The 25,942-nt window shown below is 46.3% G+C and overlaps 1 protein-coding gene across 1 annotated transcript in view; it reads right to left on the bottom strand.

Moving 5' to 3' along the window:
- Positions 1–23,397, bottom strand: part of NTSR1 (neurotensin receptor 1) — a 53,688-nt gene extending 30,291 nt beyond the window's left edge. The window contains exon 1 of the mRNA XM_008932842.4: positions 22,675–23,397. Coding sequence (XP_008931090.4) covers positions 22,675–23,347 — 673 coding nt within the window. The 5' untranslated portion in view covers positions 23,348–23,397. The remainder of the gene's footprint in view (positions 1–22,674) is intronic.
- Positions 23,398–25,942: the final 2,545 nt, after the last annotated feature.

The following is a 25,942-nucleotide window of genomic DNA, read 5'->3' as shown; positions in this document are numbered from 1 at the left end:
TTATGTAACCTGCTTTGCTCTAAGGCATAATCCAGCCAGCAGATGACTGGCATGAGGAAGATGTTTTGCCTGTGGAATGGTTTCTTTCCTGTTATAAATTTCTTTGGACCTTACCCCAAACAGTAGGGGTACACATCTGTTTGTAGGCAGCATCTCAGATTGGCTAAAACCGGGATGGATAAGGGAAGTTTGAGGATTAAGTAACTCCTTGGATTCTGTAGGGAGCTGTAGCTGCCTGCAAAGATATGAATTGCTATTCCTGAAATCAAAATTCTGACTGCAGGTTTAGAAGAATCTCTAACTATTTCCCCATGGCAGTTCAAACTCCTGGAGCACAATTTGCAGGCTCTCAACAGTAGGATTGGTTTTCAGATTTACCTTTCTCAAAACCACAAAGATCCATGGAGGGATGGCTGAGAATGCTGACCTGGAGCAGGTATCCAGTGTCCTGACTTCTGCAATGCAGGGGATCAGGAGCTAAATCTCTGCAGGCACCTCATGGTCCTGTTGAAGGATTTGAGCCTGGCTGCTGGTAACATCACCCTCTGCTCACAGAGAAGTTGCAGCTGCTGTTGCTGGCACTTACTTACACTGGCCTTTGCCATGTGTTAACTGAAATAATTTCCTTTTTGAAGCACAAGAATTTCAGTGAAAAAAATGCTGCTTTTATCCCTGGGGCAGGCTGCCCAGACACGAGACTGTCTCAGGTTAAAACCACTCCTTTCCAAATAGTTGTGAAGGCAGATTCCTTGCAGAAGAGGAAGTGATTTAGCAAGATGAAGTAATCGCAGTGCCATGAATGCAACCAGGATTCCCCTGTTAATTACCTCACCGTTAATTAAGGGGATTTTTTTTAAATTAAAATTAATTCTCATCTTTTTAAAATATATGACTTAAAAAGGGGATGTACAGAAGTGTTTATCACTGATACCCTACGATGCTAATTTCCCAATGTTATGGCTTGTAATCAAGTTTAATTTTCCGACTTATCCTCCAAAGGAAAGACTTTACACCAGTTTTGACATTTAAATTACCTTTGATTTGCAAGTCCAATATTGCCATAAATATTCATAGCCAAGAATTGAGTATTAAGTCTATATTTTTTTTTTTAAATTTTTAATTCATTACTAAAAACTGGTTTCGGAACAAGCTGAAGGAGTGAAACGAAGCACCTTTCATTCGAAGCACTGGGAGCATCTGGCTTTGCTGCATAACAGTGAACCGACACACCACACTTCTGTTTGGCGCTGCTGAACAAAATTTGACAGCGAAATCATCCTTTGATCCTTTTCCCTACATCTGTTCGCAAAACAGCTACTTTAATGTGGAAGCTGTCGCGCAGCACCGCCGTTGTTTTGGCATGTGCCACGTCCATCTCTGCAGGAAACCAGGGCAGGGCACTCCAAGCCGCAGAGGCAGCTCCGCGGGCGGGCGGCAGCTGCCGGCACAATCCGCTGCCACGTGCCCTGAAGTTGGCATTGCTGTGCCTGGTCTCTCTTCTCGGGCAGGCAGAGCGTTTCGGCTTTCACAGTTACACAAACAGAACATGCTTGGCTTGCCCTGAAAGCTGTCCCTTGTGGGCACAAACCCCAGCTTGGCACGGGCGAGATGCCTGCTGAAAGGATGCCCAGGGACTGGGGGAAAAGAGCCTTTTTGGTGCTTCCTGGCTTTCGCCCTGTGAGCTCACTGACCCTTCCCTGACAGCATGTCAGCCTAAGCATGTTGCTCACAACTACCCCAGTTAAAGCCAGGAGGCTCCTGGCTCCAGGAGGATCCTTGTCCCCTCTGGCAGTGATGGCAAAGTGTCCCCTTGCTGCTCTTCTCCAGCTCTGCCATTCATCCAGTCTTTGACACAATTTCCCTGACCAAGGAGAAAGCTGAGTTCCTTCACCAGGACTCTGGCAGCCTCCCAGGAGTGATGTGTCAAACTTCCTTCACCTTCCCTGTGCAGAGGGTCACCTGCTGGCAGGAATCCAGGTGAGAAGCAGAAGAGGTGAGATGCCCCAGCCCCTGCCATTTCTGATGTGAGTCTCTCTGGTGGCTGATTTCTGCCTCAAAATGTTTTAAAGACACTCTATTTTTCTCCAAGATACTGTGAGAATGTGGGTCAGTGTGGGATGGGAAGAGGGACAGAATCAGTCCATATGTCAAGCAGAGGGCTCAGAGCCTCACAGCCAAAGGCTGAGCAATACAGCAGGCAAGCACCTGCACACGTCAGTCTCAATAAAGGGCATATTGGCTTCAAAATGAAATATTCTCCTCATTTCAGTGACTGATGACTTCTTCAATTTTTTTTTATATCTGATATCTTTCAAATGTAATTAATATCTCCAGTCTTTTTTCTCCCTTCAACAATAAGGGATGGAGAACCAGCACTATCACTATTCCTGTCTCAAAGTCATTTCTACTTGCAAAAGGCTAATAAAAAAATCAAGACAGACAGTGACCCTTGCTACCCTTAAACCAAGGAATGAATTTTAAGCATAGACACCCACTTCTGTAAAAACTGAGAGTCTTCTAAAAGACATCTTCTCGTAAATAATTCCATCTAATGGAAGATAGTTTGATAATTGTGAGATTTTAATTTCAGCCTTTTAAGTGCAGAGAATTCTCATTAGCCCTCAGCATTCAGGTACAGCGATGAATTAAGCAAAACCATCCATTCCCTTCTGGGTCCAAGAAAGTTTTTATTATTCCTGTTTCTCAGGTAAATAAATGGAAGCAGCAAATGACAAGATCTAGCCTAAACCTCTTCATACCAAGCATTTTCACAGTGACTTTCTCTGTTTTCTATCAAGGTTTATTTTTAAATTAAGCCTTCAAGTGACCCTGGGGAGTCTGATTTTCCATACCTCAATCTAACTCCTGTGTAATATTGCCTTGACTAAAGGCAATAAAAACATCCACAGGGGACCTGAAAAGCCAGGCTGGCAGACTGAGTGCATGAATATTATAAATGAATAAAGCAACATTTAGATTTCAGGACAAAATCTGCCTTTTCACTGATGCAGAGATAATTTAGCCTGGTCATGGTTGTTTAAAGGAATTTGTGGTGCCTTGGAGAAGTGATTCCTCTACTTGCTGTGTGTTGCCAACTCAGAAATTGAGTCATGGAAATTAAAACATCCATGTTCTCAATTATTCCACCGGTACTGAAAGTGCTGAAGAAGGAAGAGGGATACTAAAGCAGAGCGTGCAAGAGCAGAAGTGCTTATTTTGCCCTGAACTCTGAGCTCTCTTGTGTGGCAATGGGTCATAGTGTCTCAGGCAAGCCAGGCTCAGCAGAGGTGGCAGCGTGGGCAAAGCAAGAAGAGTGGTGGCACAATTTCCTTCTGATTGTCTTTTAAGTGGTTTCAAAAATAGGTGTACACAAGGATGCAAACGCTGCTTCCTTCGTGTCTACTGCAGTTAAATGGAGCTGGTAAAGGTAAAGCATTGCAGGTAAAGTTGGAATCACAGAATCACAGATTGGTTTGGGCTGGATGGGACCTTAAACAGCGTCTCATTTCAACCCCCCTGCTGTAGGCAGGGGCACCTTCCCCTGTCCCAGGTTGCTCCAAGCCCTGCCCAGCCTGGCCTTAAACACTTCCAGGGATGGGGCTGGGCAACCTGTGCCAGGGCCTCACAAAGTGAGTCATTCCCTCCATTTAGATTGTATTGAATTACCAGCTCAGAGGCATCACTTGATCTTATTTAAGGTAGAAATTAAATGTTGCCAAAACTCAACTCCCTGCTGAGCTGTTGTTTACAATCAACATGTGAGTGATAGGATAGAGGACCATGGCCAAAGCCAGGTGTCAGCCAGCCCAGAGGATTGCTGAGCATCCCTTTGTCACTTCTGTTGATGTTTTCCTTTGGGGATGGTTTAAACACACTGGTTCTCCTTGCTGACACAGACAAGGCACCATGACTCCCTTGCCCAGATCCAGACATCTCTACACCAAGGTGCCTTTCTCCTGCCTTCTCTCATCATCTTCCTTGACCATCTGAACCTTTCAGGTTTTGGGTTGGTTACCTTCATTTCTCTCTCTTCAGATACAGCTCTATTTGATATTCTGTTTCTAATTTGCTCATACAGCAACTTCCATCCCCGGCTCCAATCACGCTGCAATCCCCCTCTGAGGGTACCCAGCTGGTTTTTGAAAATATCTCTCTTCTCCATTACTTACAACTCTTATTCATTTTACCTTCTATTTCCTGGTACTTCATAGCTACAATGACAGGCTGATGCCAGCTTTGACCACAACAGATTCACAGCTTATAAAGGGACCTGAGAAGTGCAGATCACTCCTCACTCACCCCAAACCCATCGGCATCCGGGTACATCCAGGTCTCTGCAGCTGCAGTTCTTACAAGCAGCTGATGCTTTTGGCTCTGCAAAAGCCCCTTCAGTGGAATTGTAAAGCCATTTTACATGAAGAATGGCTGTTTGTATAAATCCATGCATGTGATAGCAGGACCAGCTTTAATTCTAAAGGTAGAGTTCAAACCTAATTCAAGTGTGCCAAAATGTTTTACAGGTGAAGACCTGCCTGTTGTTGCAAAGGCATTCAGAAGTTCTGCTTTGTGGCACAATTGGTAAAGCAGGCATCATAGAGATAAAAAAAGGGATTTGTCTGATCTTTAATGATACAGCCAGTCTCACAACTTGAGAACAAAAATAAAGAGCCTGAACCAAACAGAAAGAGGGAGAGGCACCAGCCATTTGAGTGCTATTTGGATTAATTTATTTAGAGCCAGTTAGAGATCTTATTAAACACTCTTTCTCCAGGATCTCCCTGGAACATACCTGGCACAGACAAGGAAAAACATTTGATCTTTAGCAGTGAAGAAGCAAGAACAAAATAAAAAAACCCAAAAGACACACTGGAAGACAGGCACTTTACACAAAATGAATCACAAGAGAATGCCTAGAAGATTGTACCTAACTTCTAGGGGACAATTTGTGTATCAGTTTCCTTATTTATTATGCATTAATTAAAATGTTTAAAAGAAATGAAACCTGGCTCAGGGTGTGATGAAGCCAAATCAGATTTGCTTTGACTCATCACAGTGAGACAGTGAAAGCTCCACAAAAATATTACCAGCAAGATCTGTTTGGAGAATTAAAAAGCTTTTTGCATTTAGGGATATATTCCACGCCGTTGTAAGGGAATGAAAACAACTGGAAAATGTCTTTGTCCTGTAAGGAGTTTCTAATGGTTGAAGCAGTTCTATTTGCCATGAAAAAATGAAAGAGCAGATGTTGTGCTCCTTGAAGCCTCTTGTACCTGTGTTGTGACCTGTGAGTAGCTGCTATGCACGCCCTCACAGCAAAAGCTGTGTCTTTTCAGACCCCTTCTGCAGAATGAAGCCTCTAAAGTGAGTGATAACATGCTGTGCTGGTACTTTTGGAGGTCCCTGGTTTAAGCTTCAGCAACCCACACAAGGTGAAGGCTGATGCAGCAGGATGGATGGTACAGGACAGACATATATATATCTCTATATATGCACATTGCTTAGGTATGCAGCAGTTACAGACAAATAATCTTCTTATGACAATGGTGAATTTCATGAAAAAAGAATTTTTGGAAGGAAACCAAAAGCTGCTTGTCATAATTCAATATACAGTATTGACAAAAAAGAGGGAAATGTTGAACTATTTCAGTGTTTTCAAATAAACACTCGTTTTCTCCCTGGAAACACTAACACATTTCATTTCAAAATATTAAATAAGAAAATATGCTTTATTTCGGAATTGTCCTAAGCTAAAAAATACAGAAGAAAAGGATGTGTTATAAGCCCAAAATGAAGCAAAGAGACCCACCTCAGCTCGACCTAGAAGTTTTATTTGCACACAAAGTGCTGTAGGTCAACCCCAAATTAACTGCTTTGTTTATCTCATTCTTCTTGGTTTGACTCAAACATTTTTTTTTCCTTTGAAAATGAATTATTTCACCGTGAAACCATAAACCCCATCATTCTCCCAAGTGCAAAAGGAGCATCTCCAGTGGAAAGGAAGGATGAAGGAGAAATAGTGGCTCCAGCCCTTGAGCACTGGAAGCAGGAATGCAGCTCTTGCTTGGGCAAGAATTTGCATCTTGCATCTCCACAGTCTTGGATCCCAGTTTTCCTGTGACAAGCACTCATGAATGAATAAGTGCAATAGGGAGGACCAAATTCTCCTGCTTCTGCAGCCTGGAGAGACCACACCAGCATCTGGAGAAAGCCAGGGCAGAGATTGTCACCCTTCTCTGAGCACCAGAACTCTCTGTATTCTGTAGCTCTGCTGGGCAATTTCAATAGAATTAGGCAGAAAAATCTCCAGTATCACATCTATGCAAATGACAGAGGACCTCTCAGTAGTGACAGCTTTAGAGACACTCATGACAAGCAATGGGTTAATAACAACTGGAATTTTTCATGAAAATAATTATATTGATGATGCACAAGGACATTTTAGCTTAGAGTCTCTGGTTTTTCAGCCAAGCCCATCTTAATGGTTGACAGTCCAAACCACTGGACCCTGAATGGCCAGCTCTGGACCATCCACACTCATGGCAAGCATCGTTTGATGCACCATCAAAGTCCTGTCAATGAAATCAAGCCAGAATCCCTGTAAACACAAATACAGGCAGAAAACCCACCATCAGATTTCAGAACTTCCTTGGACATCGCAGATGAATCTCACAGGTCTTCCTGGCCCTGTACATTAACTCCTCTCCAGGTTTTTGTGCCTCCTTTCTGTGAAACATGCTCTGATCTCATGTGGAGCCTGCTTATCCAACATCTCTCCAGGCTCCTAACATCACACAGAAGGTCAAGATTTCTCCCAAAGCACCAGTGCTTTTGTGAGGCTCAGCATTTGGGGGCAGAAGTTATGACAAGAAGGCAAACTTGTTTTCAAGTGTAAATCAACAGTGCCTTCAGAATATTTTTCCTCCCTCCTCAACAAAAAAAACCCAAAAAAACCCAAAAAAAACCAAAGCAAACCAACCCAAACAAAACAAATAGAAATCTAGTATTGGAAGAAAGGAAGTTCATCTGGACTGAAACAAATGAGGAGGAAACAGTCTGTCTTGTCATTTTGATGGATCTTTGCAGGGAGCATTGAATATCTTTGTTTTCCAGGTGTTGTTTGGTCTTAGATTAGTCATTCTTGACACGGGCATTTTCCAGCTAACAGATTCAGCTTCTCCTACTGGGTGCAAAGTACTTGGATGTTGTCTTGCAAAATAAGCAATTTCCTCCCCCACCTTTTGGTCAGAACAGTGATTACTGTTTGCTGGTTTAGACAGTGAAAGAATGGGTTCTTTTGGAAAGAACAAAAAAATAAAATAAAATCTGGGAACATTTCCATTTCCCTCAAATCTTCCTTAACTTGTTTTAAGGTTTTATTAAGGGCACAGAATGGTTGGCAATAAAATTATTTCTCTGTGCTGGGAGAGGTAAAGTAGATTGTTACACACAGCGAGAAGGGAGCTGACTGCTCTCATAAATAAGTCAATGTGTTACTCCTGCAAGACTGGAAGCGGAATGACAGCTCTTCCAGATGCTGATGCTCTACTTCTCTGTGACCCTCAGTAAACTGAAGTTTGCTAAAAATACCCTACAAAAGCACACGTGCTCCAGGGCTGCAGAAACACTTGGAGCAGGGGAGGTTTTAAATGCTCAGATTCCAGCTGCCCACCCCAAACCCCAGCTGTGCTGGGTATCACAACTCTGCTCCCACCTCATGTGCCCAAATCTCCGTCGTGGCTTTGTGTCCGGGGAGTGGGAAAGGCTGGTGGAGCCTGAGCTGCTGAGCCTCCCAAGGGTGGTGAGGACAGTGCCTGCTGCCTGCTGGCTGCTTCGGGAGCAAATCCAGGCTCTGAGGGGCTGCTGAGCTGCGCCACGTCATTGATGGTGAAGATTATTTCAAGTTCTGTTTCTAATAGGGAGGTTTGTGTACATGCCCAGTCTTGCTCTCCTCCCTGCCCTCCCTTGAGACAGTGAAGAGGAAGGTGATAAAACAGAACAAAAATTAAAGGCAACAGGAGGTGGAAGCCCACTAAATTTCGAAGCAGGCAGCGGGTAAGGGCATGGCCCTTCCTGAGACCCAACAGAGGAAGCTGATCAGGTGTCATCAAGACCCCTTTTATTTGCAATTTGATATCTGAGATACATAAGGAAAAGGAAAGCACAAGTATAACAGGGTGATTAATGCTTACCTTTACCCACACAGAGAATAAGTTACCAATCAGCCACTCTGTCCCTATCTCCTTATTTAAAATGCAAACTAACATGAATGAAACAATAACATTTTAATTAGATGGAAATAGAAAAGCTACAGGAGAATGATATCGTTGCAGCAGTATGAGGTTCCTGAGCCATGTGTAACTACTTTGATAGATAACACACCAAAGGGAGAGTTAAACAGCACAGTTTCCACAACACTTTTTGCACCATTCTGTCTCTTCTCACTTACAGTGATAGAAGCCAGGGACAGCTAGGGTGGGAAATGATATTCCTTCCAGTGCAGCAAGGACAGCCTTCTGGGGAGCAGACCCAGCCCTCACTCCATCCCTGCCTGCCAAGTTACCTGTCTTGCTTCAAAAAAGAAGCAAAAAAGCCCCACAGCTCCAAAGCAAAGGATGCCCAGAAAGCATTAAAAATGAGGGACAACATGTAAACTATGATGGAAATCTATGTGTGCAGGAACATAGATTCATAGAATTGTTTAGGTTGGAAAAGACCTCTGAGATCATCGAGTCATGGTCTGACACAGAGCCACGGTGATGAAAAGAGGAGCTGGGTCATGTTGGGAGGTGGTCACACCCCTCACTGTCCAGGGCTAAGCAATGGAGTTACTGTATGTATGAGGAAGGGGTTAAAAAAAGGAATAAATTAAAAAATAGAAGAAAAGAAAGGAAAAACTGGTAATAGCACGACCCATGAAACTTTTCACAAGAATGACTCTAAGAAGTAAGACTGCCACAGACAGCTCTGATGCCAGCTTGCACTCTGGTGTCAGGGATAAACTTGGTTCCCCCAGAGTCACTGGAACTAAAAGCTCAAAGTTTGGAGAGGCACAGCCAGACTACACGGTGTATTGAGGCTTTTGAGATGAGGCCTGTTGCCAACACAAAATGTGTCACTGTGAATCATCTGCACACCAGTTTCAGAGTACAAAACTCTTCCCTGAGTCGTGGTGAGAAGCACAAATGTTCTGCTCTGAAACAGAAAACTCACTGACTCCTTCTTGAACCAAAAATAGGGAAAAAGGTTATGTAATCCATTTACTTTGAAAAATAAGCATTTCAAAGTTATCTAAACAGCACTAATAACAGGGAAATCTCTGTTTATTTAATCAGTCCGGCTTTGCTGGGATTGATGCTTGTGCTCCAGGCAAGTTTGAATCGTTCACCTTAAAACAATTTAAACATAAAACTTTATCCAGCAGCTGGGAGAGGCTGGCAGGGCAGCAGCTCTATTTCACATCTATATTACCACCATAACCACGTGCTCCTAAAAAATATCCTATTTTTTGTTGCATGCCACATTGTGAGCAGAAGGAGAAGCTGGAAGCGTTTTTGGAGTAAGTCTTGGCACAGCTGTTTTCTTAGGGGTGACCAGTGCACATTTCATCACTGATTTGCCCCATTTCCAGCCCAATCAGCTTGGGTGGAGACACATTTCTGACACGTTGCAGCTAGAATTATAAATGAAAAAAACATTATTACTTTCAGCTGAATTTCTTGTCTCCTTGGATAACTATTCTACTTCCTGCAGCGGTCTTTGCAATTCATTCTTTGTGACCAGACACAAAAACTCTGTTTTCTACGAGATCACTTTTCTCCAGCAAAGCTTCAATGTAATATTGAATGAAGGCATCACAATTCTGTCAAAACAATCACTGTCACAGCCTGAAAAGTAATTTTTCAAGTCTTCTTTCTTGATATTTGCTGGTAATAATTTTCATGAAGTTCATTGCCAGAAAGGGTTGGGAGATTTTTTTCCCCATCAGCCTCTTGGGACACTGGGCACAGCCAGTGTTCAAGGCCAGGTTGGCCTGGACCTGGATCAACCTGGTCTAGTGGAAGGTGTCCCTATCCATGGAAGGGTGAGGAATCAGATGGTCTTTAAGGTCCCTTCCAACCCAAACAATTCTGTGATTCTATGATTCCCCACTCAAGAAGAGGTCTTTGACTGCCAAATACATTCCTGGTTGATTCCCGAGAATATCCCTATCAGTTCACCATGTGCCCATGATTTATGAAAATCTTGGTGTGACACAGGTGCACACTAAAAGCAGCTTGACAAGGTGACACAGGGTTGATGGTGGAAGCACTGGGATCACCCAGCTCTGAGGAAGGAGACCAACCTCGCCCCGCTGCAACACCAACCCTGTGTTTGGGGCCCGTGTGTGTTTGTAAGTGGAGGCAGCCAGGCAGAAACCCTCTTTCTCCACCTGAGTGCTTTCCCACTGCCGAGATGCTGACCTGAAAGGACCCAGTCACGGGCTAGGTCTTGGCAGGAGAGCAGCACTGCTCCTAAAGGGATGCTGGGTCTGAAGAGGAGGATCCAGCCAGTCCATGCAATGGCTCCGGGCGGCACGAGCAGGTTTTGCAAGTGTGCTCATGTGAAAATTGTAGGACAGAAATAGAGAGAAATCTGCTATCTATTAAGGTTTTCACAGAATCATCAATGTTTGGCCACTGTTTTGGTGCAGAAATTCTTCCTGATATCCAACTTGAACTTCCCCTGGTGCAATTTGAGGCTGTTTCCCCTTGTCCTATCACTAGTTGCCTGGGGGAAGAGTCAGACCCCCAAAAGCATAAGGAATAGGGGTGCAGACCAGCCTCACAAAGAGGAGAGAAGCCCATTGCTGAAAAGGAATTAATACCCAGAAGATTTTCAGCTGCATTTCAATCTTGTATCAACTGTACCCACAGATCACAAGTCAAAATAATCTCTACAGCTGGATCGATACACATGGCCTTTTAACCAAGCTTCTCTCTTCTGTCAGGAGGCTGTCTCAGCAAAGGTGTTAGTGCAAATCCACATGGGTAATCAGGGATTGCATCCTGACAGACACAGCCCCAGCGAAAGCCACCTGGCAGAGCCACACTGGTGCAGCTCTGCAGAACAGGAAAATAGGAAAAGTCTTGCAAATCACCTGAACCAACTCCTTCTCCTGAACAAAATCACCTGGAATGTTTGTTTGTTTGTTTGTTTTGCTGAGTTAGAAGGTACAGGTCTGATTTACAGCACCAAGGGGAAGCATTCCCTGTCTTTTCTGAATTCAGCTGGGAGGCAAGGGCACAGGGTGAGCAGATGTGAGGAAATCAGTCTGTTCGCAGGCAAGCGCCTTCTGTGCAGAACTCCAGCTGTAGTTGTAGAGCTCCAGTCAATAGTTGCTTTACAAAAAAACAGTTTTGTTTTGCAGGCACAAAGGCTTCTTCTATCCCTACCCAGCAGGAGGTTTATAAAACTGTCATTTCTTGTCCTGTTTCTGCCCTTGTCTCTTTGCTTCTACTTCTTACAGGCTGCCAGTAGGTTTTTTATTGCTTTTAGATTTTTGTTTTAATTGAAACTGAGTAAATTGTATTTTTCCCTAAACAGCTTATGGGTTTAACAGAGTTTTCCATTATTTAACGAGGAAGAAAACAGCAACCTTCAGAACAGAAAATAGAAAACATTATTTAAACTTGGTTAATTCAAGAGCACAGAGACATAACCTTGCAATGAGGGGAGCACCTCTTGAGGGATCTGAAAAGCAGCTTTTGCTTGGGCAATATTTAAGGGATAGTGTTTAGCGCAGGATATGAGAAAACCTCTGGAGTATGCCCAGCAATTTTCCCTTTCCCAAACACATTTGTTTCAAAGGAATGAAAACACCAGCCAGCTTCATTTCTGGCTGTAACATCTTTCATGAAATATCTCCATTGATAATGGGGGAAAGAGGGGAAAAAAAAACATTCATGAAAGCAGAAAACCTTCTGTCTCATCTCCCTCTGACAAAGCCATTCTCTGCAGATCACATCTTTGGCCCTTTTTAGAGGTACTCGGGCTAGGCAGGGAGTGACAGGAGTGAGTAGGATACTCATTTGGTGGAAGACACAAGAGCTGGAAAGCAATAATGCACCTGGCATCTCATTCTCAAAAGAAATAGCTCCTGCCATGCTTCATCTTCTTTCTTTTTTTCCTAGAGCACCCCTAACATTAATATCATTAGTGAACAAGGTGCTGGTCTTTCTTGTAAAGGAGCAGAGCAGCTGCCTTGGGCACAGCTCAGCTACACTACCCTAAAGCCCCATATCCATGTTTGTAACCTGAAACACTCCTCTTGCTTCCAAGCTCTCCTACAGCTCCCAGCCTACCCCTAATGCAGTGGGAGCCACCCTAGAGAGGGGGAATTTAAAGAGCAGGTTGACAAGGGATTGCACCAAGCTGAAACCTTATTGAAACAGAATGAGACTGTGGGAAGCACCAACGGGAATCAATGGGATCTGGGAGGAGCAGGGAGGATTTGTGGCTGGGAGCTGAACTTGGGCAGCTGGACAGTGGGTGCCACAGTCTCTTTGTGTTTTGCTGTTATTACCCCCTCTCTACCCTGGCCCCTTTTAGAAGTCCATTTCTGTGGTGATGGTGGGTTTGTTTTCACTGGCAGCACTGCCCTGGGAGTCGCTGACAGTGGGACCCTCGTGCTCTGGCTTTTGACCAACTGAGGGAAAATGCATCCATAATGGAGCTCAGTTGGAAACTCTCTGAGCTTTTTGCTGCTCCCGAGCAGAGTGTATTCAGCACTGAGACAGAAGGTCTAATAGGCTTCTGCCATTTCCTTTGACTCAGAAAAATGGCTATTGTAGCTGCAAGTGCTCTACCTTCACACAAATCCCCTTTCTTACTAGATACTAAAGAATAAATCGTATTTGCTTGGCTCCAGGATGCCCTTGGAAAAGAACCAGCAGATCAGGCAGTGCTTTTAGCCATGCTGCCATTGCATTGACCCATCTCTAGTTAAAGTTGGGCTGGTTATTCCCTTCTGATACCCCAATGCTTCCCTCAAGCAATAGCTCCCTTGGGAGTATCATCATTGCCTGACTCCCTCCTGGAGAAACAGGGGGAGAGGTTTCCCTTCTCCATTGCCACAAGAGACAAGCTCTTAGCAAGCAACAAGTACACCAGGAACAGAGACAGTATCTGTACAATGACACAGGGAATGAGTGGCATTGCTCTGTGAGCTCTTTGGCACACAGAATCAAAGAGTCATTTAGGTTGGAAAAGACCTTTAGAGATCATCAAGTCCCACTGCTCCCCCAGCACTGTTAATCTCACCACAAACCATGTCCCCAGGTGCCACATCTTCACATCTTTTAAATACCTCCTTGCACCACCCTTTAATGCTGTTTGTGCAAGACCAAGTGTACAGGGACCAGGGCAACTAATGACTTTGGCTACATTCCACAGTGTGATGTTGGTTGCATTTCTCCTCCCTGAAAGGTGAACAGTGACCTGAGCAGGGTGTTTTGTTCTCTGTAGAGTGGGACAGATGGAGAAAAACCAAAACAGACAGAAACCTACACAAACCTATTAATAAATTCCACAACGAGGTGCTGAGCCCCTGATATTACATCTCACAAATCTGCCACACGAAGATACCAAGGAATTAAACAGCTCCAGATAATTGCAGGGCATAAATATATTCAGTATGATCTTAAATTTGGCGAGATTAATTTTCCTGACAGCTTGTTTAAAAGAAAAGTGGGTTATATAATTAAAAGAAATAGACCCCTCTCAGGTGGCCCATTGCGTGACCAGCAGATACTGCCTTTTGAGATTCTCACCTACCTGGATGTCAGCATTTCCCAGAGGTTTTTATGCCTCCAGCCCTTTCATTTGGCTGTGGAGTTACAAGCAGGCTCTCAGGCACTGATTTTTGCAAAACAGCAAGCTTGGATATAGATTTCTGGATTCAAATATTGTTAACACTTGCCTATAAAGCACAGGGCACAAATCAACACTGTGTAAAGCAGAGTAATAGAAAATCCAGGCCGTTAATCTTCATAATGTGCCTCTCAGTAGGGATTTCACTTGAATGTTATTTGTATTAGACATGATACTGAGTGCAGTATATGCAGTTATACATAAATTAAAGGGGGTATTTAAGTCAAACACCATCCCCCTGTTGAGTGCAGACCCAAGCATGAGAGCTGTTAACAGTGGACTGCACAGGTCTGTTCATCTGCCTGACTCGCTGGTAGTGGCATGTTCCACCCTTGGTGCCCTGAGAAACTCATTTTGGGGGAAAATTAGCATCTTTTTAATGAGTTTTGTGGTGCCAGCCCAAGGTCTAGGAGTGCTGGTTGTTTTATGGACACTTTTTCTTTTCTCTCCCCTTCCCCATGTTCCACTTATGGATTTTCCCCGCAAAAACAGTGCAGGCAGGAGGCTGTGACTGAGCCTCCTCTTGTGTGTTGAGGATGGGAGCAAAGAAAATTCAATCAGACTTTCAAAGGAAAAAGAAAAGGCTTAACCCAAAGGGGCAGTGAACTTCTTGGTTACTTTATTGATGCTTTTCCTCAGTGTTTTTCTCTGCTGCAGCTCCTCTCGGCGTCATGGAGTCTCAGGTATAACAGGTTTTTTTCCCCAGCATGACTTGTTCTCCAGGCAAGCCTCAGACTACCAGGCTGGCCATGTGCCTTGCTCCTCTGGACTGCTGCACTCTGATATGCTTTCTGACCAAAGTCCTGCTGGGTTTTTTTGCCCTTTCAAGGGATTTTCCATTTCACATCTCTCCTGTGCTGGCCAGGAAACACCTGTGAGCTGCCAAAAGGCTGGGGTAGAGTTTGCTCCTGCAGTCCATTAAGTGTTTGGGACATACAAAACTCCCCATCATTGTATCTTGAGGTCAAATATCTATTTATTAGTCTGAACCTATATTTCTCTTTCTGCCGGTGCTCTATGAAACTTGACACACTTGAATCTCAGGAACAAGTATGACAGTGTCACAAGCCCATGACTGACAGTGATATAAAAATGAAACATGGACTTTGGTGAGGGGAACTCAATCCTTTGAGTTTCTTTTTTGAATGAAAAGTATAAATTATCCCCGTGAGGATAAAATGTCAAGTCTTTACAGGAGTAATCAATAGTGATGTGAGCAATGAACTAAATGTTCCCAGCAGCTGAGTTGCATTTTTATAAGATGGTTTTGCAAAAATCATAGAATAGATGGGAAAAGTGGGTCTATTTCTTGTTGAACATACTTATTAAACAAATTCTCCAAGGGAACAAGGTGGTACGACAGTCCTACCACATATTAATACCACATTTACTCAATTCAGCACTAAAGACCTGCTTTGTTCTTGATTAAGTTAAAATTAATAGGATGTGGCATTGCAACGACTATATTAATTAGCTCCTTGGAGTCCTGATCAAAAACAGGGGTCTGCTGAGCCAAATGCCACCCTACATCAAAGTGTTCTCAGCTGATCTGCTCTGCAGGTCTGGGTGAAGCTGGTAGGTTGGTAGACCACTTTTTTCAAGGTTAAAGGAGGAAGAAAAAGAAATGATTAATGGATGAGATTGCTCCTTCATCTGCTAGACACCTCACGAAGCCAGGGCAGTGGTGAGCATCCATCAGGCTGAGCCTGCAGGGGCAGGAGAGGACCCATCAGCGGGGCTGAGCTGCCCAGGATGAGAAGGCAACAGGTATATCCATTGCAGGCAGAAACCTGAGTACAGGACAGTGAGGGGCTGCTCTACTGGGGCTGGTAACATGGCCACAAGCAACACCACTCAACCCAGGGCACGTCCTCCAGCTTAGCTGCCCCTCCAATGCCTCCCTGATTTATTGATACTGAATATGCTTTTAGCTCTGTGCATGGCTTCTCAGTTCAAAGGTATTCCCAGCTTTTTCACTAGCATTTTGCATGAGAGATGCTTTTTCTTCCCTTTCAGATGCTAAAGACTTTGTGAAAGTTTACAGGTTTTCCTTGCTATTTTTTTCCATTTCTATTAGGAGAGTCTCTTCTCTTTGATTTCTGTCTGCAACTGTCACTTGTCTTTAGTTCCTGAGAACTCAAAAGCTTCAAAGAAACATTACTGAACTTTTTCTCAGAAGAAAAAGTTCAGCAAAAAAGACCTTGTTCATTCTACTGTTTTTTTTTTTCCTGGGACAGGAAAAGCCCCCATGGGACTGTGCCCAGCAATGCAATCTGCTCTGAGAATTATTGAAGTGAAAAAGCCACAGGAGATGAGGAGCAAATCTCACATGCTGAAAACCACCTGCAGTTGACCAGCTCCTTCAGCCCTCCAGGTTCATCTTCTTTAAAGGTCAAAGATGAGAATTTCACTCTCTGTCAAGGTACAGCCCTGTCCCACAGCATCCTCTGTCCTGGTAGGAGCAGAGGTGGTGACAGGCTTCTGGTACCCCAGGGAGGGGGAAGGAGGATGGACCTCCACACACAGATGTATCAGGACGGCCCTTGAGCATAGGGATACAAATTTGTCTCACTACTATTTCCCTCCTACCCATGCAAAACTTAACAACTGGTAGTCTGAATGCAGGAAAATACTGGGAAAGACCCGTCAGCTCAGAAATTTGCTACCCTGTTAGAGTTACTACTTGTTTCCTCAATAACTCATCAGCTCAACTGATTTATCATAAACTTTTTTTTGTTTTAATCCCACACCTAAGAGACTTCGAAATTGGATAGAAGAGATGGTATCCATGGGAAGCAAGACACAGGGGTGATGTTATTGGAGCACAACAAGTTAGCTGGGCATTGGAAGCGTCTCCAGCTTCACATGGCCCGAGTGGCTTGTACTGAAGGGCAAAGAGCAACCAGACAGATTGGGAATGTAATAACCCAGCTTCATCTGCTTAATGCAAGGGAAAGGAGGGATGTCAGTGCTGGGGCTGATGGGTTTGGCATCTAAGCTCTCTGCTTTAGGGGTAGATGGTCACAATGTTCAGATTTCCCCCCTCACCAGCCCAGGACCCCCTCACGCTCCTCAGCCCCTCCAGACACCTTTGTTCACCCACCGTCCTGTGCCACTCAGAACGGGGCAATTCCACAGCAGGGAAAAGGCAATGGGGACACCACAGAAGCCTAAATTCCCCTCTGTCCCCCACCCAGGCACCCCCATGTCCCACAGAGGGATGCTGGCCACTGTCCACACCTCGGGCAGGATACAGAAGCGTTTCTAAACGTCAGGAAGAGAAAGTGCCATCTGTGAGTGTTGAGCAGATGCTGCACAGAGACGAAAGCCTGGTGAAAGCCTATAAGGGAAAGGAGGGGGGAAGTAGGGAGATGACAATTAAATAGCTATTTTAAATGATCTGGAAGAAGATTAAAGGCAGCTGCAGGTTTGGGCTTTTTCTTTTTTTCTGGGAAAAGCAACTACGAGATTACCTTCACCTCTTCTGCCTTTGCAAACTGCTGTTCAGAGGAAAACCTAAGAGCTAAATTGATCAGCCGCATTTCCCCGGTTCTTTTATTATCCCTCCAGCTGACAACTTGGGAAGGGGGAGGGAAAAGGAAATCAAGTGAATTAAAATCAATTGGGGGAAAAAAAGAGAAGAAATTATGTAAGAACTGGCAAAACACAGCAGGCCAAGTGGTTATGTAAAGCAATGAACACAAGAGCTTATTTAAATTAGATCTAGCTGCGAGACAGACCAGAGTGTAAACGGGCTGGGATTAGGCAGGCTGGGCTGTCGTGCATATGCTGAGTTAAAGCCCTGAGTTCCCTGAATAGTCCATGAAAAAAGGCAGCTTTTTAGGGATTCTCCTGCCATCATAGATGGGCATTGATGCTGGGGCAAGGGTTGGTCTCTCACCATCACTGTGGGGATGGATCCAGACACATTTACACACTAATATTTTCATTTTCTTGTCTACCTGAGGGTGTGGCAGCACCATGACCTGATGGGGTGCAGTCCTGCCACAAAGGTGCTGGTTTGTGGTGCTGTCAGAGGGATGAGTGCACCCAAGCCTGGATTTCTCTGGTGTAGAGAGTGATTTAGAACAGCACTGTTATTAAAAGCCATAGTAGGAATTTGGTTGTGACTTAAGGAAAAGAAATCAATTCCTCTAGTCAATACCAGTATAAACACAGGATTCCTGAACAGAAGCCACTGACTAATCCTGGATAGGATTTGCCAGCAAACCTGGAGTGAATTCATCCGTTTGGTTTTATGGGTTGCTATTTTTGTGTACTATGGAGAGATGTTTGTCATATTTATTTACCTGGCACCACAGATCTGACAGTGGGCAGAGCCCTGCCATCCACAGCACCAGAACAGTGAGCACATCACACCACCCCACCAAGATGCTCCTCACCAGAGGAAGGTGTAAGGGAGTGTCTACAGCAACATGAACGGAATTAATAACTTTGTAAGCCTCCCAAACTAATGGGAATTCAATAGATGACCTTGGAAAAGTGTGTAGAGAGCATGGTGATGGATGCCAAGAGGACAGGCTGCACCTTGTGTCTCCCAGCTCCAACACCTGGTTCTTCTTTCCCATTCCCTTCAGACCTGAGGCTCTTTTGCGTCTTCCTTCGAAGGCATTACAAGAAGAAATGTAGGCAGGAATAAAGCAGAGGAGCCCCTTGGGCAAGCGGTTGTTTCATGTGCAGAGTTATTTATTGTACAAATCATCCAAACTATGAGCAGGCTTCATAAAACATAATAAACAAGGGAACTGGAGGGATGGATGAGCTGCAGCCACGCAGGGTGGGATGATGCAGAGCAGGACCTCAGTGGAACAGCAGCCTTTCCAAATGGCTGAGGAGGTCCAGAGCAGTTCCCCATGTGCTGCCCTAGCAAATGAGCAACGTGGAGCTGCTGGAGCTGTGGCAGTTTCTGGAGGCGCAGGGCCTGCTGCCATGTGTTTTAATAAATGGGTTCACACCAGCTGTCCGTGCAAATAAAACATTAGCATGTGTCAGACACTCTACCCAGGCACTTGCTGTAACTTAGGGGACATTTTTCAGCAGAGCCACTCAAGTGCAGGCTGTGCCATGACAGTGGGAAAACACCTCCCTCTCTCCCCTGTGAATTATGGCGTGCCAGAGAGCTGCCCACACCCAGGCTCCCCTCACGTGTGCACCCAGTCCTGGCTCAGATAACATTCCAGGCTTTTAGGTTGAGGGGCTGCCGACTCCGTGTGTTGGGACTGATGGTGCACTAAGACTGTAGGTATTTCTTTCACCTTCCCCTCTTTTCCCAGGTCGACTATTTTTCCTCCAGAAAACAGGCACGAAGGTAAGAAAGTAAGAAGTGAAAAAGGAAAATCAAATTGCACAGCATCTGGCCATTAAAATTCAGACCTTGATGAAAATCAGGGTTGAGAGTGTACAATGTCAGTGGCACACAGGGCTGCACATGGTGGGACAGGACACTCAGCGGGCTCCTGTTTCAAGGGAGCTGGTCCCAGAACCAAACCCACAGGTACTGACCCACAAGTGAACAGGGGAAGCATCTCATCCTGCCTCAGAACTCTCTTATCTGTTGCTACCACAATGAGGAGCTTTTAAAACCTCTCCAGCTGAAATGGAGGAGATTTTAAGTGCAACCATGAAAGCATGAATTTACTCATATGGCTTTAAGAGGTGTTTAATTTATGTGGAAAAAGAACCTAAAATTGGCTGCAGTGTGTTTCAGAGGATGTCTGCCAGCTAAAGCATTGACTAGACCGGAATAATGTGGCTATAATGGACTTACTGCTGTTACCAGATCTCATGTGGATGCCAATATCCAAACCAGACATCCCTGACTGACAGAAGCAACAGGCAAGCTTGGCAATGAAGAATATATAAACCAGATCCACAGGCTGATTTAAGCAGCAACAGGGACAGTGACAAACAAAACTGGGCAATAGTACTCTTCTAAAGAATTCCGTGTCAGGGGCCACACAGAGAGTCTCGATGGCATGAGGAGAGATGTGCTCAGAGTACAGAGCATGGTGACACACAGTGTCACCCTGCAGATCATCTCACTTACTGCTTTTCCTGATTAGCAGTGTGTGCTGCCCTGAACAATTTGTAATTGGTAGAGGAATATCAGTAATTACTTCTTACAGTTGTTATGGAGCTTAAGTGGTGCAAGTTAATATGTGCAAGAATCAAATATGCCGAGTGTTGTTCGAATGATAATTTTTTTTTTCTTATTACAAGGAAACCTGGTTGTTCACTCAGTCTAGTTTCACTCAGGAATGCCCATTAAAACTTAAATACTCAAAGCAAATACAGAGGAACTTTTTGAAAATCAGAAATGTTAAATTGCTACAAAAAAATAGGCCCTTCCAACTCAGAATATTCTGTGATTCTGTGAAATATTCATTGTGGGAAGCTTGTTCCAGTCCAGGGAGAAGCATTCTCCTACAATGATCCCAGTAGAACCAAAGCTCACAGTGGGCTCTGAGGATATAAATGGTTACAGTGGCCCTATTCTGGGACTGACTTTCAATCAGTCAACAAATAAAACCACTTGGAGAACTAATGGCTTCCAAAAAAAAAAAAAATTCCCAATTTACTTTAGACAGTTTGCCAAACAGGAAGAGGAGTGAAAACTGTAGAGTGATTTATTACAAATGATTTGCCAGCTCAAGCAAGTGCATCATTCGGAAAACGAATGCAAAGAGATGCTGTAAAGCAGCATGAACCCACCACGAAAGACCAGGGCTCCAGACTGCCAACCAGCAAGACATCTGCACGTCACTCTCCACATCACCACTGCCCTTTCAGTCACAGATCTTCCATCATTTGTCTTTTTTTATACCTCTGCACAGCTTACGACGTGAGAATGCCGGCTCACACGCTGTGCGATGGTTTCCATTAACGCACTTCAAACCTGACTTGCAGCTGCTTTGCTTATTCACTCTGGAGCCTTCCCCAGTCCAGGGCCCTGCATCACATTGTGTGCTGCTTCCCTGTGCTTGGGGGAATGGAGTGAAACCATTAAACAACCTTCCTATCTCGGCAAATCCACTTTTGCAGCCAGATCCCCCAAGGAAGAACAGGTTTGCACGGCCTGGGGTTTTGCTCCTTCTCGCTCCCCAGCAGCTGCCTCTTTACTTTTAAATTAATTCACTAGTTAAATAAATATATATATATATATATATATATCTGAGGAAAAGCCCACAGGTGAACTTCACATACTGTGCATTCATGTCTGCCTACTCCTTACTTGGCTAATGGGATAAGGTATAGCCTGAATTGCAAGACTGTCAAATACATTGAGAATTGTTTAAACTGTAATCTCCAAAGATATGGATAGGAAGTAATCCGCTGGTTTTAGCCCTACCATGGTAACAATGAGCATCAGTTTAATCCTAAGAGGAAGATGAGTGGAAATAATGCATTTCAGTCCCATTGTTCTCAAATCAGATGGCTCATATCTCCTCAGAGAGTGGAGAATTTGGGTTAAGTACACTGGGCTGCTGCTGACAAAACCTTCAAAGCATTTACAGGAGAAATGCAGCCCCACCACCTCAGATGAACGTTAGGGACCACGACAAAATGCAGAAGGAATCCAGGGCTTCTGTGGGGGATAGATTCTGGTTTCCTGGAATAGTACAGAGGGAAACTGGGAGAGACATGTCTAAACATTCACTGGCTCTGGGCTTAAATCTAAATGCCTCGCCTGCTTTTAGTGGGAGAAAACGTTCTGATTCCTTTCCCTTTAAGTTCCCTCTGACTCTAGGAACATCTCAACCACTCCAGGACACATGCAGCTTTAAATTCCAGCTGCCCGCTGATTAACCCCACCTGAAATTCATGTTCCAAATAAAAGATTGAGCAGCTATCACATGCGAGCCTGGCAGCAAAGGGACTATGGAGATTGGTGTCTTGCTCTCTCTGTCCCTCCTTCCGTGTCTCTTACATTTTTCAAGCCCAATGCTTCAGTAAACAAATGCCTCAACCTGTCAAAGCACTGGAGCACAGCAAGTGTTGATGCTGAAATCCGTTCCACGCATGGGCGTGTTGGATTTAGCAGTGTGTGGAGACCAGCAAAGCCTTGCTGAAGTCAGGAGGGGCTGCTAGTTAAACCAGCTATGGATTTCCCCAAAACAGCAAAAATAGCAGCCTCGGGCTTTGACGATGCAGTTCCTTTTCAGATGCCTGTGCTACACCCTGTGTCCAAAACTTTCTGAAATTAGGAGCTGTCACTACACTGAGGAAACTGGCTCTGGATCAACACAAGGAACTGGGGGAGAGATGGTTTTATTCCCCTGATCTTTCTGGTCTCTTTCCAGCAGAAGGGAAGGAGACGCAGAAGATGCAAAGAAAGGATGGAGATTTGGGTTTTTCTGGCGATGAACTGCCACCTTTGGGTGAACGTCCCTGGGGCAGCACGGCGGAGCGGAGCCGGACGCCCCGGGCTCAGGGGGGCACGGGAGGGTTGCACCGGCCCCGGGCAGGATTAATCGCGGAGCAGGATTTATGCCGGCGCAAGGTCTCAACCCGGCGCGGTGGGGCAGGAGGGGGTGCGGGGTGGGGCGCAACAGGAGGAGCCCAGACGTCCCCAAATCCCTCCTGCCCGCACCCTGGGCCGGTCCGTCCCGTCAGGGCTGCCCGGAACATCCCCATTCCTGAGCCAGTCCCCCGCTCCAGCCTCCCCCTCCTGCCCCGCCCGTCTCCGCAAAGTTTGGCCAACCCGGGAAGGAGGAGGCGGCTGCCCGGACCCTCCCGGCCCCTCACCTGGATGACCGTCTTCAGCGTGAGGTGTCCACGATGGTGGTTGCAGATGAGGGAGTTCGGGATCCCCGTCCTGGCGTAGATCTTTGCCCCATGGTGAAGTATCATGGGATGGCGAGGGACGGAAGGAGGCGATCCAGATGCAGCTAATGAACTTCTTGGTGCGGCTGCGGGACATGATGCTCTTGGCTTTGAAGGGGTGGCAGATGGCCATGTAGCGCTCCATGCTGAGGCTGGCGATGTTGAGCGCCGTGGCATAGGTGCAGGCGTCCCGGAGGAAGTAGTAGCCCTTGCAAACGGCTCCCCCGAAAGCCCAGGGGTGATGGACCCAGATGAAGTTGTAGAGCTCGATGGGCATGCAGAGCAGGAAGATGAGGAGGTCGGAGAAGGCGAGGCTGGCCAGGTGGTAGTGCACGGTGCTCTGCAGGTTCTGCAGCGACTTCTTGCGCACCAGCGTGTACGCCGTGATGGAGTTGCCCACGGTGCCCACCAAGAAAAGAGCCAAGTAGATGACGGTCACCATCACTTTGGAGTAGATGTCGGTGTTGACGTCCAGATCCTCCTCGTCGGGCACTTTGGGGAGCAGGTCGGAGCGGTTGGAGGCGTTGGCATAGCCGCTGGGGTGCGGGTGCAGGGGCCCGGCGGGCACGGCCGGGGCCGTGGCGTTCGGGTGCATCCCGGGGCCGGCAGCACCGCCCGGACCGGCCGCACCGCCGACCCGCCGCTGCCCCGCGGGAACTTGGCTCGTTTTAATTTGCGGCGGGAGGAGCCGCCGGTCCCGGGCTGCCTGCGCGTGTGCGTGTGCGAGGACGCGTCCCCCCGCCCTGCGAGCCCGCCCACAGCCCCGGCTCCCTCCTCCCCGCGCTCCCACGGCGTCCAGATTGCCCTGGCAGCCGCGGGAGCCGCCCCGCCACAACGCATACACCAGAACACAGACCCGCACACACAACCCGCACACCAACACAACCCGCACACACACACCCGCAACACCAACACAGGACCCGCACACACACACGCACACCAACACAGACCCGCACACACACACACCAACACAGACCCGCACAACACCGCGCAACACCAACACAGACCGCACCACACACACGCCACACCAACACAGACCCGGCACACACACACCCGCACACCAACACAGACCCGCACACCACCACACACAACCCAGACCCGCACCACACACCCGCACACCAACACAGCCCGCACACACACACCACAACACAGACCCGCACACACACACACCAACACAGACCCGCACACCACACACACGCACACCACGCACCTCACACCCGCCCCGCACAGCCGCCGCCGCAGCCTCCGCCCCACCGGTGACCGCGCACCCCCTGCCCGCCCCGCCGCTGCCTCCCCCGGACCCGGGGGCTTTGCAACCTCAGCTGCGTCCCCAAAATGTGGCCCGTGGAGGGAGGGAGGGAGAGAAGGAGGGAGGGAGCAGGTCCCGGGCTGGGCTGCAGAGCTCCTCATCACTGGGACCCCCCCCCTCTTATCCATCCCTCACAAAGTCAGTCACAGAGGCACGGCTGAAAGCTGAGGGCTGGTAAGGGGCTGGTAGTGGGTCCAACTTCCCTGTTCCTCTCCCACAGGGAGAGGAGAGGCACCAGAGGTGCTCCAACACACTTGTACATCCATATGTCCCACTGGTCCCCAAATACCCACTCGCCTGCTGCTGCTGCTAGGAGAAATGCATTTAAAAGGGAAAGCCCACCTAAAAATACCTACCTGTGCCCTGACCTGCCCAGGACACCTTCAGTACCATGGCACAGCAGTGACAGCTTTGCTTTGGTCCCTACCAGTGACTTTTCACTTTATCCCATATCCTCAGGTCTGGGGATGTGGAGTCCTCTCTGAGCTGCCTTGTTGCAGGGGCAGAGGCTGTGGGGGTGTCACGGTGATGCTGAAGGTGACAGGGGGATCCCCCACAGGGAAGGGCCCCCCAAGGCTGAACAGTCTGTGCTGGGGTTACCCTTTCAGCTACTCTGTAAAACTCCGGTGAGCTGTTTGTCCACTCAGTTGTCTTTATGATAAAATTTTCACAAATGCAGAGTATCAAGGAAAATCTCATTCAGGGCATCACTGGTTTATCCAAAGACAGCCATAACGTGTCCCATTCATCACTGAGTTTCCAACAGCCAGTGGGCTCTGTGTTCACCCAGACTCCTTACCTAGCTGATGCAAAAAGGTGCCTAATCCTTCAGTCAATCAAATCATCTCTTTTATACGAATACCAAACTTTCCACAGCCATCCACCAAGAGCCAATATTACCCCCAGCTTTGCTCCTCTTACATTCATCCAATAGGATCACCATGGAAGAATAACCAAAATCAGATTTATTTAGTCATCTTATTCATACAAATTTGGAGAGAAATATTTTCCAGCTCTCATCCCACACTAGTTTAGAAAATGACTAATAAGCTCTTAACACCAATGTTCCTTTCATTTGAGCTCTTCTGTTATGAAATTTCTATTAGTCTAGAGGAGTTTGTCAGAGTTGGTTTTCCCAGCTCCTCTCACCCATTGTTCCTGGCCCTTGGACAAGTTCTTGGGATGGATCAAGAGTACTTATCCTGAAGAAGGAAAGTGGAACATGAAGTTGGTGGGGTGTACTGATGTGTGAAGGGAGCTGCAGCTGGGATACAAGCCTTCTCCTGGCTGCCCACTGCCCCTATCCCTCAACTCCCGGTTTGGGGGGAGCTTATAGCCCCATGATCCAAGCACAAACCCACACTTCTGGACTAAGCACCTCTCTCACAGACACAGCCAGTGAGTTCCTTTGGGATCTTTGTCTGTAACCAAGATATATTGTCCCTTCTGGTGCTGTAACTTCATTTTGGCCTTGTGAAAAGCAATTGCTATCCCCACAAACAAGATACCCATCTGCTGGTCTAATTTTGCAGTGTGTATGTGCACGTTTATATCAATAACTGTCTGCAGAATGCTCTGGTTTGGATTTTGTTGCCTCATGTTTCTGCACACAGGCGATGTACAGGCACGGCTGCTAACAAGGAGAGCATTGACTCTCTGTTCTGCCCCAGCAGCTGTTCCTGAGTGCTCCACGTGCTGCCTCCTCCACCTTCCCTCCATGCCAAGTACTGGCAGGGAATATCAAGAGACATAGTTTAAAAATAATTCTAATTACACACTGAAATAGCAGGTACCCGGAAATAATGTGGTGTTGATTTACAATCAACATTTCAACAGGCTGGTGCAGTTTGTACCAGCCAAATCTCTCTTTTCCTAAAAGTG

The sequence above is a fragment of the Manacus vitellinus genome, unplaced genomic scaffold (genome assembly GCF_001715985.3).
Source record: "Manacus vitellinus isolate BGI_N305 unplaced genomic scaffold, ASM171598v3 scaffold_26_pilon, whole genome shotgun sequence".
In the NCBI taxonomy this organism is placed as follows: domain Eukaryota; kingdom Metazoa; phylum Chordata; class Aves; order Passeriformes; family Pipridae; genus Manacus; species Manacus vitellinus.
This window is presented reverse-complemented; position numbering and strand designations above follow the sequence as displayed.